A 12,170-nucleotide genomic window follows, 5' to 3' on the forward strand; every position below is an offset into this window, starting at 1 on the left:
AACACACACACACACACACACACACACACACACACACACACACACACACACACACACACACACACACACACACACACACACACACACACACACACACGTTTAATGAAAGTGCAGTCAACATCAAACAATATAAAATATATAAAATAATGTAATCAGCATCTTCGTGCTCTGATTTTGAGATAGTTTCTTTAACAGAGTGTGTTCTGGTGATTTCTTAACCGTCTCTCTTGTTCCTGTTCTTCTTTTCTGAGCAGCCCGTTCTGCATGAGGAGCAAATAGGAAGACATGGTTTTAAGTTAACAGTACATTATCACCAACTTCATGCACTGAAAGTGAGATGTTTTTCTCAGAGAAATTAGGGACATTTTGTTTTGATCGTAAAAAAATAAATAAAGAAACATAATAACCGTGTTTACTTTTTGAAAGCACTGGGGGCCAGAACGGTTTTCAGAATTGAAACCTTTTGGGAATCCTGTAGGAGACAGGGAGGCCTTCCATTTAGAGATTGCCCTCTCCAAGTCCGTTTGGAGCTGCACATATCAACACCACAGAGATACAGGAGAGGACCAGAGGAGGACCGATGTACTCACCCATAGCTGTAGCCAGACTGTGAAGAAAAGGAGAGCTCCTGCATTTCTCTACCTCTTGCTCAAAGGTGTAAAAGCTTTCATCCAATCCGAGCAAAGACCTGTGGATCACCCCGCCCTCCTGACCCCGAGATGAGCCATCAGGTTTCTAAAGGAAATCATGGCTCCTCAGGAGGCTGTAACGAACGACTCTGACGCCAGCTTTGAGGACGTTTCCAGGACATCTCTAAGGAACGACTCTCACACCCACTGACTGTGGGAAAGCTTCAGTCTCTGGACTCTCACATACTGGGTTCTTCTGTATTCCTGTTACTAATCACTCATTTATGTACTATGTGTATTTTCAATGTAGTGTTTTTACATGTATTGTTCAAACTATTTAAAATAAAGTTTTCTAAAAAAGCAAAAGGACATTCCTGTTTGAAACCTGCTGAACTTCAATTGAAGTGCAACAACAGCAGAGGAAGAGAGTTGGAAACTACAGGAAGTAAATCCAAACAGATATTTAAGTTTGAACTCTTTATTTTCAAAAAGATATTTACATATTTACAGCATCTTATTGTGTCCAGTGTTATTGGATGGAGTCCAGCCACTCCTCGGGGCTCCTCCCTTTCGCCAAAACAGGGCATTAGCTCACTCTTTCCCCGCTTGGCTTCACCAGGAGTCTGTGACCCGTCTCCTTTATCTTTCTGAGCCCACAGGAGGAGCACTTGTTCTGAGGCGGGGCTCTGAGTCTCAGAGTCTCCCCCCTCCGAGCTGCCTCCGCCTGCTCCTTTTGCAGTCTGAGACGGTTGTAGTTTGTGGACTTGGGAGTGTAGGAGGAAGAGGAGGAGGAGGGGGAGGAGGAGGAGGAGGGGGAGGGGCCAGAGGGAGATGAGGAGGTGGCAGGAAAAGCCCAGGATGGTCCAGCAATGGCCTCTTCTGCTTGGGGCTCGTCTTCCTTCATTGGAGGAGGAGGAGGAGGAGGAGGAGGAGGAGGAGGAGGAGGAAGAGGAGGAGGAGGAGGAGGAAGAGGAGCAGATTCCTCGTTAAGCTCAGGAAAAGGGGGATTAAATAAATCCTCCTCCTCCTCGCTGTCATCGAGCTCATCAGGGTCCTCAGGGAGGGGCTGCAGAACCCTTCCCGTTTGGTTGTACAGGTAGCTGATCCCGATGAGCTCACCTGAGGAAGAGAAGAGTAGATCCATTGTTAATATCCCAGCTGTTCTTCACCTTGTGATGGTGTTCTCTGCAGAGGTGAAGCCCCAAACAGGAACCTTCCGGAAGCATCGGCTCTGAGTCTGAAGCATCACCTGTGTACTGCAGCGGCTTCACGTAGCTCTCCACCAGCGTGCTCTGGAAGAAGTGCTGCGTGAGCTGGTGGAGAGTGTGCTGCTCCTGGCCGCTGTAGCAGCTGGTGCCGGCCCCCTCGGCCCCCGCTGCCGCCTTTCCCCGGTCCTCGTTCCACCTCGTGAGCCCCTCCAACAGGAACATCTGGAAGAAGGTCCCCCTCGCAGAGGAGCCTGCAACGTGACACACAACCGTCAGGATTTTACACCCAGGGAGAGAAAGTGTAGAACTCTTAGAGCACGGTGCTTCACCCGGGATGAACCTGTGGAGGTGCAGGTGGAAGGAGTGCAGGGACGTGGAGCCGCGGGCACAGCGGTAGACGGGTAGAGACACGCCCCCCCGGGTCAGCTGTCCCGTCCTGGTGTACAGGGGGACACCAGCAGGATCCTGAAGGGGAGAGGCTCTGATTATTCACTGTTTGGTCTGAACATAAAACATGTTGAATAGTTTCCTGTAAGAGCTGTACCTGGATGCAGGGGATGTGATGCCTCTGTGTCTCCAGGATCTGCTCCATGCGGCTCCGCTCCAGCAGGGGCACGTTCATGGCATCAGTGGCCCCCTTGAACGCCTCCACCGCCTCTCCAAGGAGACGCTCGGTCAACTGCGCCCCACGCGTGCGGCGGCGGCAGTGCCGACCCATCTCCTTGCTGGACGGCTTCCTTCTGGACCCGTCCGCCTGCAGGGCCGTCTCCAGAAGGGACAGGTCCTCCGCGTCCCACTCAAAGATGCAGCTGGAGAGACGCCGCATGAACTCGGGGTAGAGGGGGTGGCTCTCGGAGGTCACACCTGCTGCCAGTCGGTGCATAAAGTGCCAGGTGTCCAGCCTGACAGCCAGGTGTGGCCAGGCGGGGAAGAGAGCAGCTGTCGCGCAGGTTTCTCCCTCCAGCAGCAGTCCCTGTCCACATACAGGACCTGTGGAGGCTCCTGCCCTGCCAGCTGGTACCGCTCCTGCAGGCCCCGCGCCATGTCTCTCAGGCCGTAGCCCTCAGCCTCCGTCAGCACGGACATCAGGACCTGACCCAGCTCGTTCCCCACGCTGCTCATACACAGAGCGGTAACAGCGCCTGCTCCCGCCAGCTTCTTGGTCACCTGCAGCGGAGAGGAGGGTCTCCTCCATCAGTCAGGGTGCAGCCATGAAACCTACAGTGTACACATTACTAAGTAACAATACAATCCTCACCTTCTTGGTGGAGCCCATTTTAAGAATGGAGCCAAAGGTTGAGGTCACCTTCGCCTTCAGCTCCTGGATCCCCGTGAAGGACTCCAGGACGTAGGTGGACAGAAGCCAGCTGCTGCTGGGGACAGGCACCATCTGTGGGGGGGGGGCTGAGGAGGAGGCATCTGCACACCTGCAACCTCCAGCCTCCTGCAGGTGTTTAGGTAGTGGATGCTCCTCCTCATCCACTCTGCCGTGTGCTGCTCCACCAGGAAGGAGCGCAGCCGGCTGGCGCTGTTGCCGAGCGTGCGCCCCTTCATCTGAGCCAGCACCTTCCGGTCACAAGAGAGCCTGCAGCGCACACACAGACGCAGAGGTGAACACCAAACCATCTCAATGCCCTTCAAACACCACTGTTTCCTGCAGCGTGATGTTTACCTGTAGGTCAGCACAGCAGGGAAGAGCAGCTGGTGCTCCAGGTCCAGCTGGCTCCTGATGCTCTCCGACCAGCTGGCACACTTCTTTGTGCAGGAGCTGGGACAGAAAGGTTTATTGGTGTGTCTGCTACTACTGCTACTGACACTTATAATCATAAATAATGTCTATTCAACCAAAGCATCAAGCACACACAGAGTGTTCTTGTAAATGTATCGGTACCTGCATCCCAGGTACTCCGTCCCCATGTAGTACCACCCGTCGTTGTCCAGAACTCTGCGCACGGTCTCGTACAGACCGCCACCTGTCAGCTTGTGTGCGCAGTCTGGACACTTCAGGTGATACTTCCACATTTTGTAAGGAGCCCAGAGGAAGAAGGGCCGCTGGAAGAAAGCATCTGGGGAGGAGGGCCGCTGGGAGTACACCAGCCGGGGGCCGGGGGGGGGTGGTGCAGCAGCTGGAGCTCCGGGGACAGGACGGGCCTCCCTGCCCTGTCAGCCACAAACAGAGCCCTGCTGACCCACTCGTGCTGCTCTGCAGGGAGGCTGCTCCTCCAGGCGGCCGGCAGGAGCAGCTGCAACACACACAGGTCACTGAGCTGCAGCTTCACACCACACACTGAAACCAGATGTTTACAACATTATTACAGACCTGAGGGGGAGGAGCGACTAGTTGTAGAGGAGGAGGAGGTGGCAGAGATCTCTGCTGCTGGGCAGGAGCAGGAGGAGGACCAGGAGCAGGAGCAGGAGCAGGAGGAGGAGCAGATGCTGTGCACAGCAGAAAAACACACTTGACATACCAAATAGATTTTATTATACAAAGCTTAATAATGACACGAAGCACAGACTTACCTAAAGCAGGCTCCCCCTTCAGATGGTCTTTCTCGTCCTCTGAGCAAGCTGCAGACACAATTAGAAAATGTTCACTCATCACACATCATCTGACTGACAGTAACACTCCACTGACATGATACATACACAGGACCACTGGCTTTCTCTTCCTCCGCTCTTTGGGGGGAGATGTAGTGGAGGGGGGCGTGGTGGCTGATGATGATGAGGAGGAGGGGGAGGTGAGCTCTGACGAACCAGCCTGAAAACGGAAGGCCGGTCTGTAATCCATCTTCCTGAGATCACATCAAAAACACGTCAGAAGCTAGCAGTCAAGTACTTCACAAGTACTTCACAAGTACATGTGAAGTACAGCAGTTAGTTAGCACAAAGCCTCTCTTTGGAGAAGGACCTTTGAATTCAGGTGTTAAAGCAGCAAGAGAGAAACACAGATAGTACACAGGATGAAATAAACAGGGATGATAAGAATAACAATTAAATAACAGAATATGAAATAAGAATAAACATGTAGTAACAGTCTGAATAGAAATAAGGAAAATAACATGAGTAAAAGCTGGTTCTGATTGAAAAGATAATGCTAGCCAACACTTTTCCATCAGCTCAACATTAACCTCAGAGGTCTGACTTTAAATGAATGATACTTATTACATTATAATATAATGCATGTTGAACTGGTTTCATTCATTAGTGAGTTTATTGAAGGTAAGTAGTTAAAGCCCTATGTTGTCAGTATGCCTGCACAGCAGCAATGGGCAAACTACATTCAAACACAATTGTCCACATGTTTTCTTTAATAGTTATTAACATTAGATATTTTAATGAGATATGGACCGCTAAACTAAAAGTCACCTGAGTGTCACTTGCAATGACGTGTTGTAATTTTATTTCATGAACCTTTTACATTAAACCCAACAAGTTTCTAAAGGTCTTGTGTTTTTCAGAGCAATAGCCTCCAGATGTCTGCGCACGTGCTTGACTGCAAGACTGTAAATGGCGGAGTGGCAACTTTTAATCACGAATCTGGTGCATATAAATGTTAACTTCATAAACGTTAGTGCATAGTAATAAGCATAAAATGACAAGTATTTACGGATTTAAACGGCCGGAAAACTCCGGTGTGCTTCTGGTTTAGCGGCAACTTGTTACCAATGCTAATATGCGCGAACCTTACAAGACAACACATTGGCATTCATCTGTTATATTACAATATAACGGACTGTCTTGATAAGAGTGATAGCAGAGGGTATCTTACCTTTTCAAAAGCCGGTCAGTTGTGATGCCTGTGATGAATTTACAGATGCTCTTCGCTAAATAACACGTCATCCAATCAGAGGAGACACAATCTAACTGAGACAACCAATGGGTGGGTCAGAGTTAAACGAGGGGGCGGGACTTATAACTTATAACCTAATTTTGTTAGTGCTTTTACAGGTGCTCAAAGTCGCTTTACAGAGAGAGTGAAAAGAAAAGAACAACAAATAAATATAGTTAAAGTCAAATTAAAATCAAGCAATCCAAAAACAATCGCACATTAAAACCCAGATTGCACACAACAACGATTCTCTACCCACAGAGACGCGGAGGCAATCTTCATCTCTACCTCAAACCTCATGGCGGAGTGGCTACTTTTAATCACGAATGGTGCATGATAACTTCATAAACGTTAGCACATAGTAATAACAAGCATTAAATGACAAGTATTTAGTGGTGGTCTAATGGATAGTGAGGTGGGGTGAAGATCGGAAGATCGGAAGGTTGTAAATTCTAATCCCGCCGGGAACACCACCACTAGTGTGCCCTTGAGTAAGGCACATAGCCCTTAGTTACTCCAGGGAGAATGTCCCTGTAATTGGTAATTGTAAATCGCTTTGGATAAAAGCGTCAGCTAAATGAAATGTAATGTAAAGTATTTACGGGTTTAAACGGCCGGAAAACTCCTGTGTGTTTCTGGTTTCGCGGCAACTTTTTACCAATGCAAATAGGCGCAAACGTTAAAAGACAACACATTGGCATTCATCTGTTATATTACATTATAACGGACTGTCTTGATAAGAGTGATAGCAGAGTTTATTTTACCTTTTCAAAAGCCGGCCAGTTATGATGCCTGTTCATTTACAGTTAACACGCTCCCCGCTGATTATCTTTCGATCCCGTTTGACTTGTGCCACGAATTACACCTATGATGTTTGTCAATTTAAAAGATAATTTTGCCAGTCAAAAATAAATAAATGTGTCGTAAAACTGTGAAGTAAGACCTTTTTTTGTGTGAAACGCTCAATAAACTACATCTCTCTTCTCGCACCACACACCAAGACGGCCGTCACGTTGGCACATTTCACTTCTTTCTTTCAGAATGAGGTGAAAAGTATTAAAAGAGGTGAAAATCACTCCAAGTCTGGGCATGCTGAGAGCTGTACACAGGGGAGTTAGTCGGTTCCGTAAGAGCCAGCGATGCGGGACCTGGGATTTGTAGTCTTTAGTTGCGTATTTTTCATAGTCTTATATTTCAACAGTTTTACGACAAACTGTGACTTTTTTGACATGGAAATTAATTTTTAAGATTGACAAACATCATATGTGTAATTCGTGGCACAATTCAAACGGGATCGAAAGATAATCTCTCTCCCTCCATTGTCCCATGGGGCGGAAGTAGATGGGCGTGACTTCGCCACTCTATAGAAATGAACGGGAGGGGCGGGACTCTAAGTGAGACTGTTTTTGCCCCTCAGACCCTTGCCCCTGGGGATCTTCTGGGTTGAGAAGGTCTCAGTTTGGGGGCCGGAGCGGAGCCTGTCATCCAATCAGATCAGAGCCCCTTAGATCAATTACATTACATTGCATTTAGCTGACGCTTTTATCCAAAGCGACTTACAATAAGTGCGTTCAACCAACAAAATACAAACTTTGAAGAAAACAGGATCATATCAGGTTTCATAGAGCTAAAACATTGCAAGTGCTATTCAACTGGCTTTAGATAAGCCAGTCCTTTATTAGTATATAAGTGCTTTGTTAGTAATTATATAGCTCGAAGTGGAGTCGAAAGAAAAGATGTGTAAGCTTTCTGCTGTCCTGATTTCAATGGGGAGCTCATTCCACCATTTTGGAGCCAGGATAGCAAACCCACGTGTTTTTGCCAAAGCCAGTGTACCAGTAGTGAGACTGAGCAGGCCCGACTATCCTCGCCCCCTAGGCGCAAATATATTCCCAGCAATCTTGTATTCTGTTTGTGATATTTTCCTCAGCCTGACCCAGTATGACAGAGCAAGTTTCTCTCTTCTAAAGAATGCACAAATGTGTTGAATCGTTAATGTCAGATATGTAGCCTACTAAGTAAATACATTTGATCCTGTTCAAGGTTAGATTCAACTCTATTGTTATTGCACAGATTACATTTACTGAGACAACGAAATGCAGTTTAGCTTCTAACCAGGAGTGCAAAAAACAGTAAAGTGAAAAATAATGTAGGCCTACACAATCTACAGCAGGGGTGTCAAACTCAAGGCCCGGGGGCCAAATCCAGCCCTTGACTTCATTTTATGTGGCCCCAAAAGAGCTTGCAAAGCATATAATATGTTTGTTATACGGTTACATGGCGATTTACATAAGCACGTTGCCCATAAACTACATTTCCCGCAATGCATCTCAGATATGCCTTTTTTCTCAGAATTTGACTTTTTCTTCAAAATGTTACTTTTCTTTCAGAATGTCTCTTTTTTGGGGGGATTTTGGCTTTTTTTCAGAATTTAGATTTTCCTTTTAAATCATTTTGTGACATTCTCACTGAAGAGACTTGCAATTATTTGCCGTAGACTTCTTCTTTCAGACGTAGTTAATTATGAAGTTATTACCCTATCGGATAATAATCCAATGCAGAGGCAATAATGTAATATAATATATTATTTTATATATATTAAATATTTATATATGTATATTTATAAAGTCTTAAAGTTACAACCGGCCCTTTGAGTGCAACCATAATGCTGATGTGAAATTAAGTTTGACACCCCTGATCTACAGAATAAAATATAGAGTGAATTGAATGATAAATAAACAGTGAGGGGTAATTTTACTTAGAAAAGGATCTTTTAAATAGACAAACATCATATGTGTAATTTGTGGCACAATTCAAACGGGATCGAAAGATAACGTTTCTCTCGCCAATGACTTCAATTAATAATTTTTCGGTCCCATGGAGCTCCCCCGGACGCGTCTATCGATATTCCAACCCAGTTTAGATTTAACCACGCCCACTTCCGCATTACGCAAGAATGTAGCTTTAGCGTCATAGACTTCATCTTCGGCAGTTATAGCAGTCGTGATGTAAAGCAGGATATTGAATAGTGGTTTTTTGTCTTTCCAAAGGATTTGTTGACTGAAAGTAAACGATCCAGAGTCCTGAGATTGTATTACTGGTGTTTTATCATCTCAGCTGGTGTAAGAGCAGAATATTGAATATAACCTTGACTATTACTGTGTAGCCTACTTCATTTATCTGACAGCATTATTTAATGATACTATTTTATATATATATATATATACACACATTTATTCATTTATAAATACATATATATATAAACACACACTTATATGTACTCACACATGTATTTATTCATTTATACACACAGATGTATTCATTCATTTATACACACACAGCATTATTTAATGATACTATCTTATATATATATACACAAATGTATTCATTTATAAACATATATATATAAACACACACTTATATGTACTCACACGTGTATTTATTCATTTATACACACAGATGTATTCATTCATTTATACACACACACTCACATATATACACTTTATATTAATTAATTTGTACACACACACATACATATATATATAAACAAAACAACACAATATAATAAAAACAGTTGCAATAATAACATAATATGGTATGATCAATTCTACCCCTTTGTTTTTGCTCCCATATTTTAATTAAAAGATATTTTTCAAAATCAATATTGGTGGGGGCTCTTTTGCAAAGATAATCAATAACACCGCCTGACAGTTGTTGCAGATTATACAGCATACTTGTTACTTACACACATGTGCCATGATCGGAATGATCTCGTCTTGTACCTTTACTCAAGTACAAGATCTTATCACTTCTTACACCTCTGGAAAGCACTTTTATGTAAAGGAATACATTTTTATAAATGTCCCAACATTTCATTTTTATATGGCAAAATGTTAATATGTTATTAATGTTAAAATAGACATTTATAACATATTATAAATGTCTATAAAATATAAAATAAACGTTAACATGTTACATGACAAACAAAAAAACGAAACATTATATATAGGCTATATATACAGATGTTTGCTAATGTATCCCTCTTATATCCATCAGGAATTAATATTAAATGATGAATTAACATTACCTCAGCACTGCATAAGTGTGGTCGTCAGTCATATTGACAAAGAAGCACTATTATATTGTATATAATGCAGCGTTTATAAGGACGGTATTTTGCTTGTCAGATTCAGATTTCGCGGGTGTGCCGTGTCTATGACGCTATCGCGTAGAGCTACGTCGATCCTTGCGTAATGCAGAAGTGGGCGTGGTTAAATCCCGGACAGGGAGGGACTTCGCCTCTCTATTCAGAGGCTGCGTCATTCAGAAATAACTGGGGTAGGCGTTGTGTGACGTCATGACGCAAATTGGTATTACGTAAACCGTTCGGCGCAAAAATTCAAACGCTGAACAGGAAGAAGCTATATTCTCTGAATTCGGGATCAAGAATTAAAACAAGAAGCAAACACCAACATCGGATTTACACACTTAGAGGTACGTTGAGTTGAATTATTAGGTAGAGATGTTGTGCGTCAGCAGGCAAGTTTGCTAACAATAATAGGGAGAACACGTTAGTATGAGCTAATGCTAACCGAAGCTAATGTTGTTATGCTAAAATGCATGTTACGTTTTATCTGGGGTTTGTTTTGCTACGTTAGCAAAGGTAGCTTAGCAAATATGTCGTGTTATAAGAGTTCAGGCTATCTTAAATCACTTTAGCTTACTACAGTTCCCTTTAACAAGCTGCTGCAGTCCCTTTGTTGATGTTTCTTTGTAGCTAATCTAAAAAACAGAACAGAATCAAATGTAATATGGCAACATGTCTACACATCACCAGGTACAGTTTAACTACCGAGGCTTCAGAGTTATACTGCCCTGAAATGATTATCTCACACATAAACCACTGTGTCACCAGCTGGAGACAGAAAAGCAGGACCACATTAACATCTGTGGGATCATGAGGCTCTGAAAACACTGGATAAAAACTACCTACTACCAGAAGGGATAAATACTCCACAAAGAGTGCCTTTGGGCAGCATATTCCTGGAACACTGTACCCACACAACTAAGGAACAATACATCTTTCAACTATTTTACTAAATCTGAAAAACAGTGGTTACTGGACAGTCAAACACAATGTCAGAAACTGGAGTAATGGTTTTAGATAGTTAGATAGATTATTGATCAACATTTGGGAAATTATTTTGTTACAGAAGAAGCATCAGTGTGTTCAGACTACTACTAATACTTAAAAAGTGGAACACAGAATACAAATCCAAAATGGAAAATATGATATCAAATATAAACAGTATATCCTTTCTGGATAATTAAAATGTTCTAAAAAAAAAGGCAAAAATACTGCAGTTAGTAGCAGAAATATATGCTTACTACAGGAGCCTAGACACACTCATCAATGTTTTTCATACTTTATGTTGGCTTTTATCTTTGCTTATGTATGGGATTTTTTGTCTGTTATGGGTTTTTAAAAAGGGGCTTTTAACTGGGCATATGTGCTGCAGTCGTGATTCAATTGTGCTCGTGTTGTAATTCTGCTCTTGTATGTTTTTATTTTAATGCCATAAACCTCCCAGGGACAGCAGATGAATGCGTCCATGGCACATTTACATGATGGAGTCAAGTGCTCATGTTGATTAATGTGCATTGTCCCTTCTTAGATAAATCCATAGAGATACAAATCTAGTACCTGGAACAAAAACACAAAGAAACTCGGTCTAAACTCAAATGTGTTTTATTCATGAATTGCCTCTCCAGTGGAAAACTCTTTATGTGTGTTTCTCAGATGAGATATTAAAGTACTTTCATTCTGCTTCGTACTTTATTTTTAACCAATTGTATAAAGCTTGTACTTGCTTACAGTTGTCATATTATTGTGTATTATAAATGGACAACGTGTACAGCATTTGAACGGAATTAAATGATCCTCGAACCTCAATAAACATCAAACCATGACCCTTCCAAACTGTTTCCCCCAAAGCTGAAACTCGGACCTGCTTCAACGTGTGACCTTTCTGTGTTTCTCAGCTAAGATGAGCGCAGCCTCCAGCCCGGTGTCTCGGATCCGTCCGGGATGGATGTCGTCCGCCCTGAAGAACAAGGGCATGTCTCCGGCGGACTGCAGCACTCCGCTGCTCGCATCCTTCCCCGGCAACGACGACGAGCAGGAGCGACGACAGAGACGAAGGTCAAGGGTCATCGACCTTCAAACGGCCCCCGACTCCTCCTTTAATGACTCTGCCTCTCACAGGTAAGCTGCAGAGGTGGGAAGTAGTGGAGTACAAATACTTCGTTACTGTACTTAAGTACATGTTTCTGGTATCAGTACTTTACTCAGGGTTCGTACGGGTTCTTGAAATCCTTGAAAATGTTTAGGTTGGGAAAGTAATTGAATTTTGTGAATGGTGCTTGAAATTGAGATAAAGTCTGAAATGTAAATGCTTTACTTTTACAATAAATTGCTGTCTGACTGAATAGTTCGCTTTTTAG

General features: G+C 43.6%; 3 protein-coding genes across 4 annotated transcripts in view; 1 reads left to right on the forward strand and 2 right to left on the reverse strand.

The window, feature by feature from the left end:
- Window positions 1-1,140: 1,140 nt before the first annotated feature.
- On the reverse strand, window positions 1,141-3,608 carry LOC307045189 (uncharacterized protein). Of its 2 annotated transcripts, XM_079690723.1 has the most exons (6): window positions 3,510-3,608; window positions 3,096-3,422; window positions 2,382-3,004; window positions 2,167-2,302; window positions 1,879-2,088; window positions 1,141-1,748 (listed from the first exon to the last, which is right to left on the reverse strand). In XM_079690723.1, the coding sequence occupies exons 3-6, from the start codon at window positions 2,718-2,720 to the stop codon at window positions 1,216-1,218; spliced, it is 1,218 nt and encodes a 405-aa protein (XP_079546849.1). In that variant the 5' UTR covers window positions 2,721-3,004; window positions 3,096-3,422; window positions 3,510-3,608; the 3' UTR covers window positions 1,141-1,215. The 2 variants fall into 2 exon arrangements, with proteins under 2 accessions (XP_079546849.1, XP_079546848.1); XM_079690722.1 differs by having other exon boundaries at window positions 1,879-2,302.
- A 126-nt stretch (window positions 3,609-3,734) lies between these two features.
- On the reverse strand, window positions 3,735-5,681 carry LOC307044820 (uncharacterized protein). Its single transcript, XM_079690211.1, has 5 exons — window positions 5,607-5,681; window positions 4,484-4,629; window positions 4,358-4,405; window positions 4,158-4,273; window positions 3,735-4,080 (listed from the first exon to the last, which is right to left on the reverse strand). Exons 1-5 carry the CDS (start codon window positions 5,675-5,677, stop codon window positions 3,841-3,843), a joined length of 621 nt encoding a protein of 206 aa, XP_079546337.1. The 5' UTR covers window positions 5,678-5,681; the 3' UTR covers window positions 3,735-3,840.
- Window positions 5,682-10,007: 4,326 nt separating this feature from the next.
- Window positions 10,008-12,170, forward strand: part of ncaph (non-SMC condensin I complex, subunit H) — a 34,620-nt gene continuing 32,457 nt past the window's right edge. The window contains exons 1-2 of the mRNA XM_079690027.1: window positions 10,008-10,160; window positions 11,709-11,931. Of these exons, the coding sequence (XP_079546153.1) occupies window positions 11,714-11,931 (218 nt within the window). The 5' untranslated portion in view covers window positions 10,008-10,160; window positions 11,709-11,713. The remainder of the gene's footprint in view (window positions 10,161-11,708; window positions 11,932-12,170) is intronic.

This window comes from Notothenia rossii, assembly GCF_949606895.1.
Source record: "Notothenia rossii genome assembly, chromosome: 6".
NCBI classification, from domain to species: domain Eukaryota; kingdom Metazoa; phylum Chordata; class Actinopteri; order Perciformes; family Nototheniidae; genus Notothenia; species Notothenia rossii.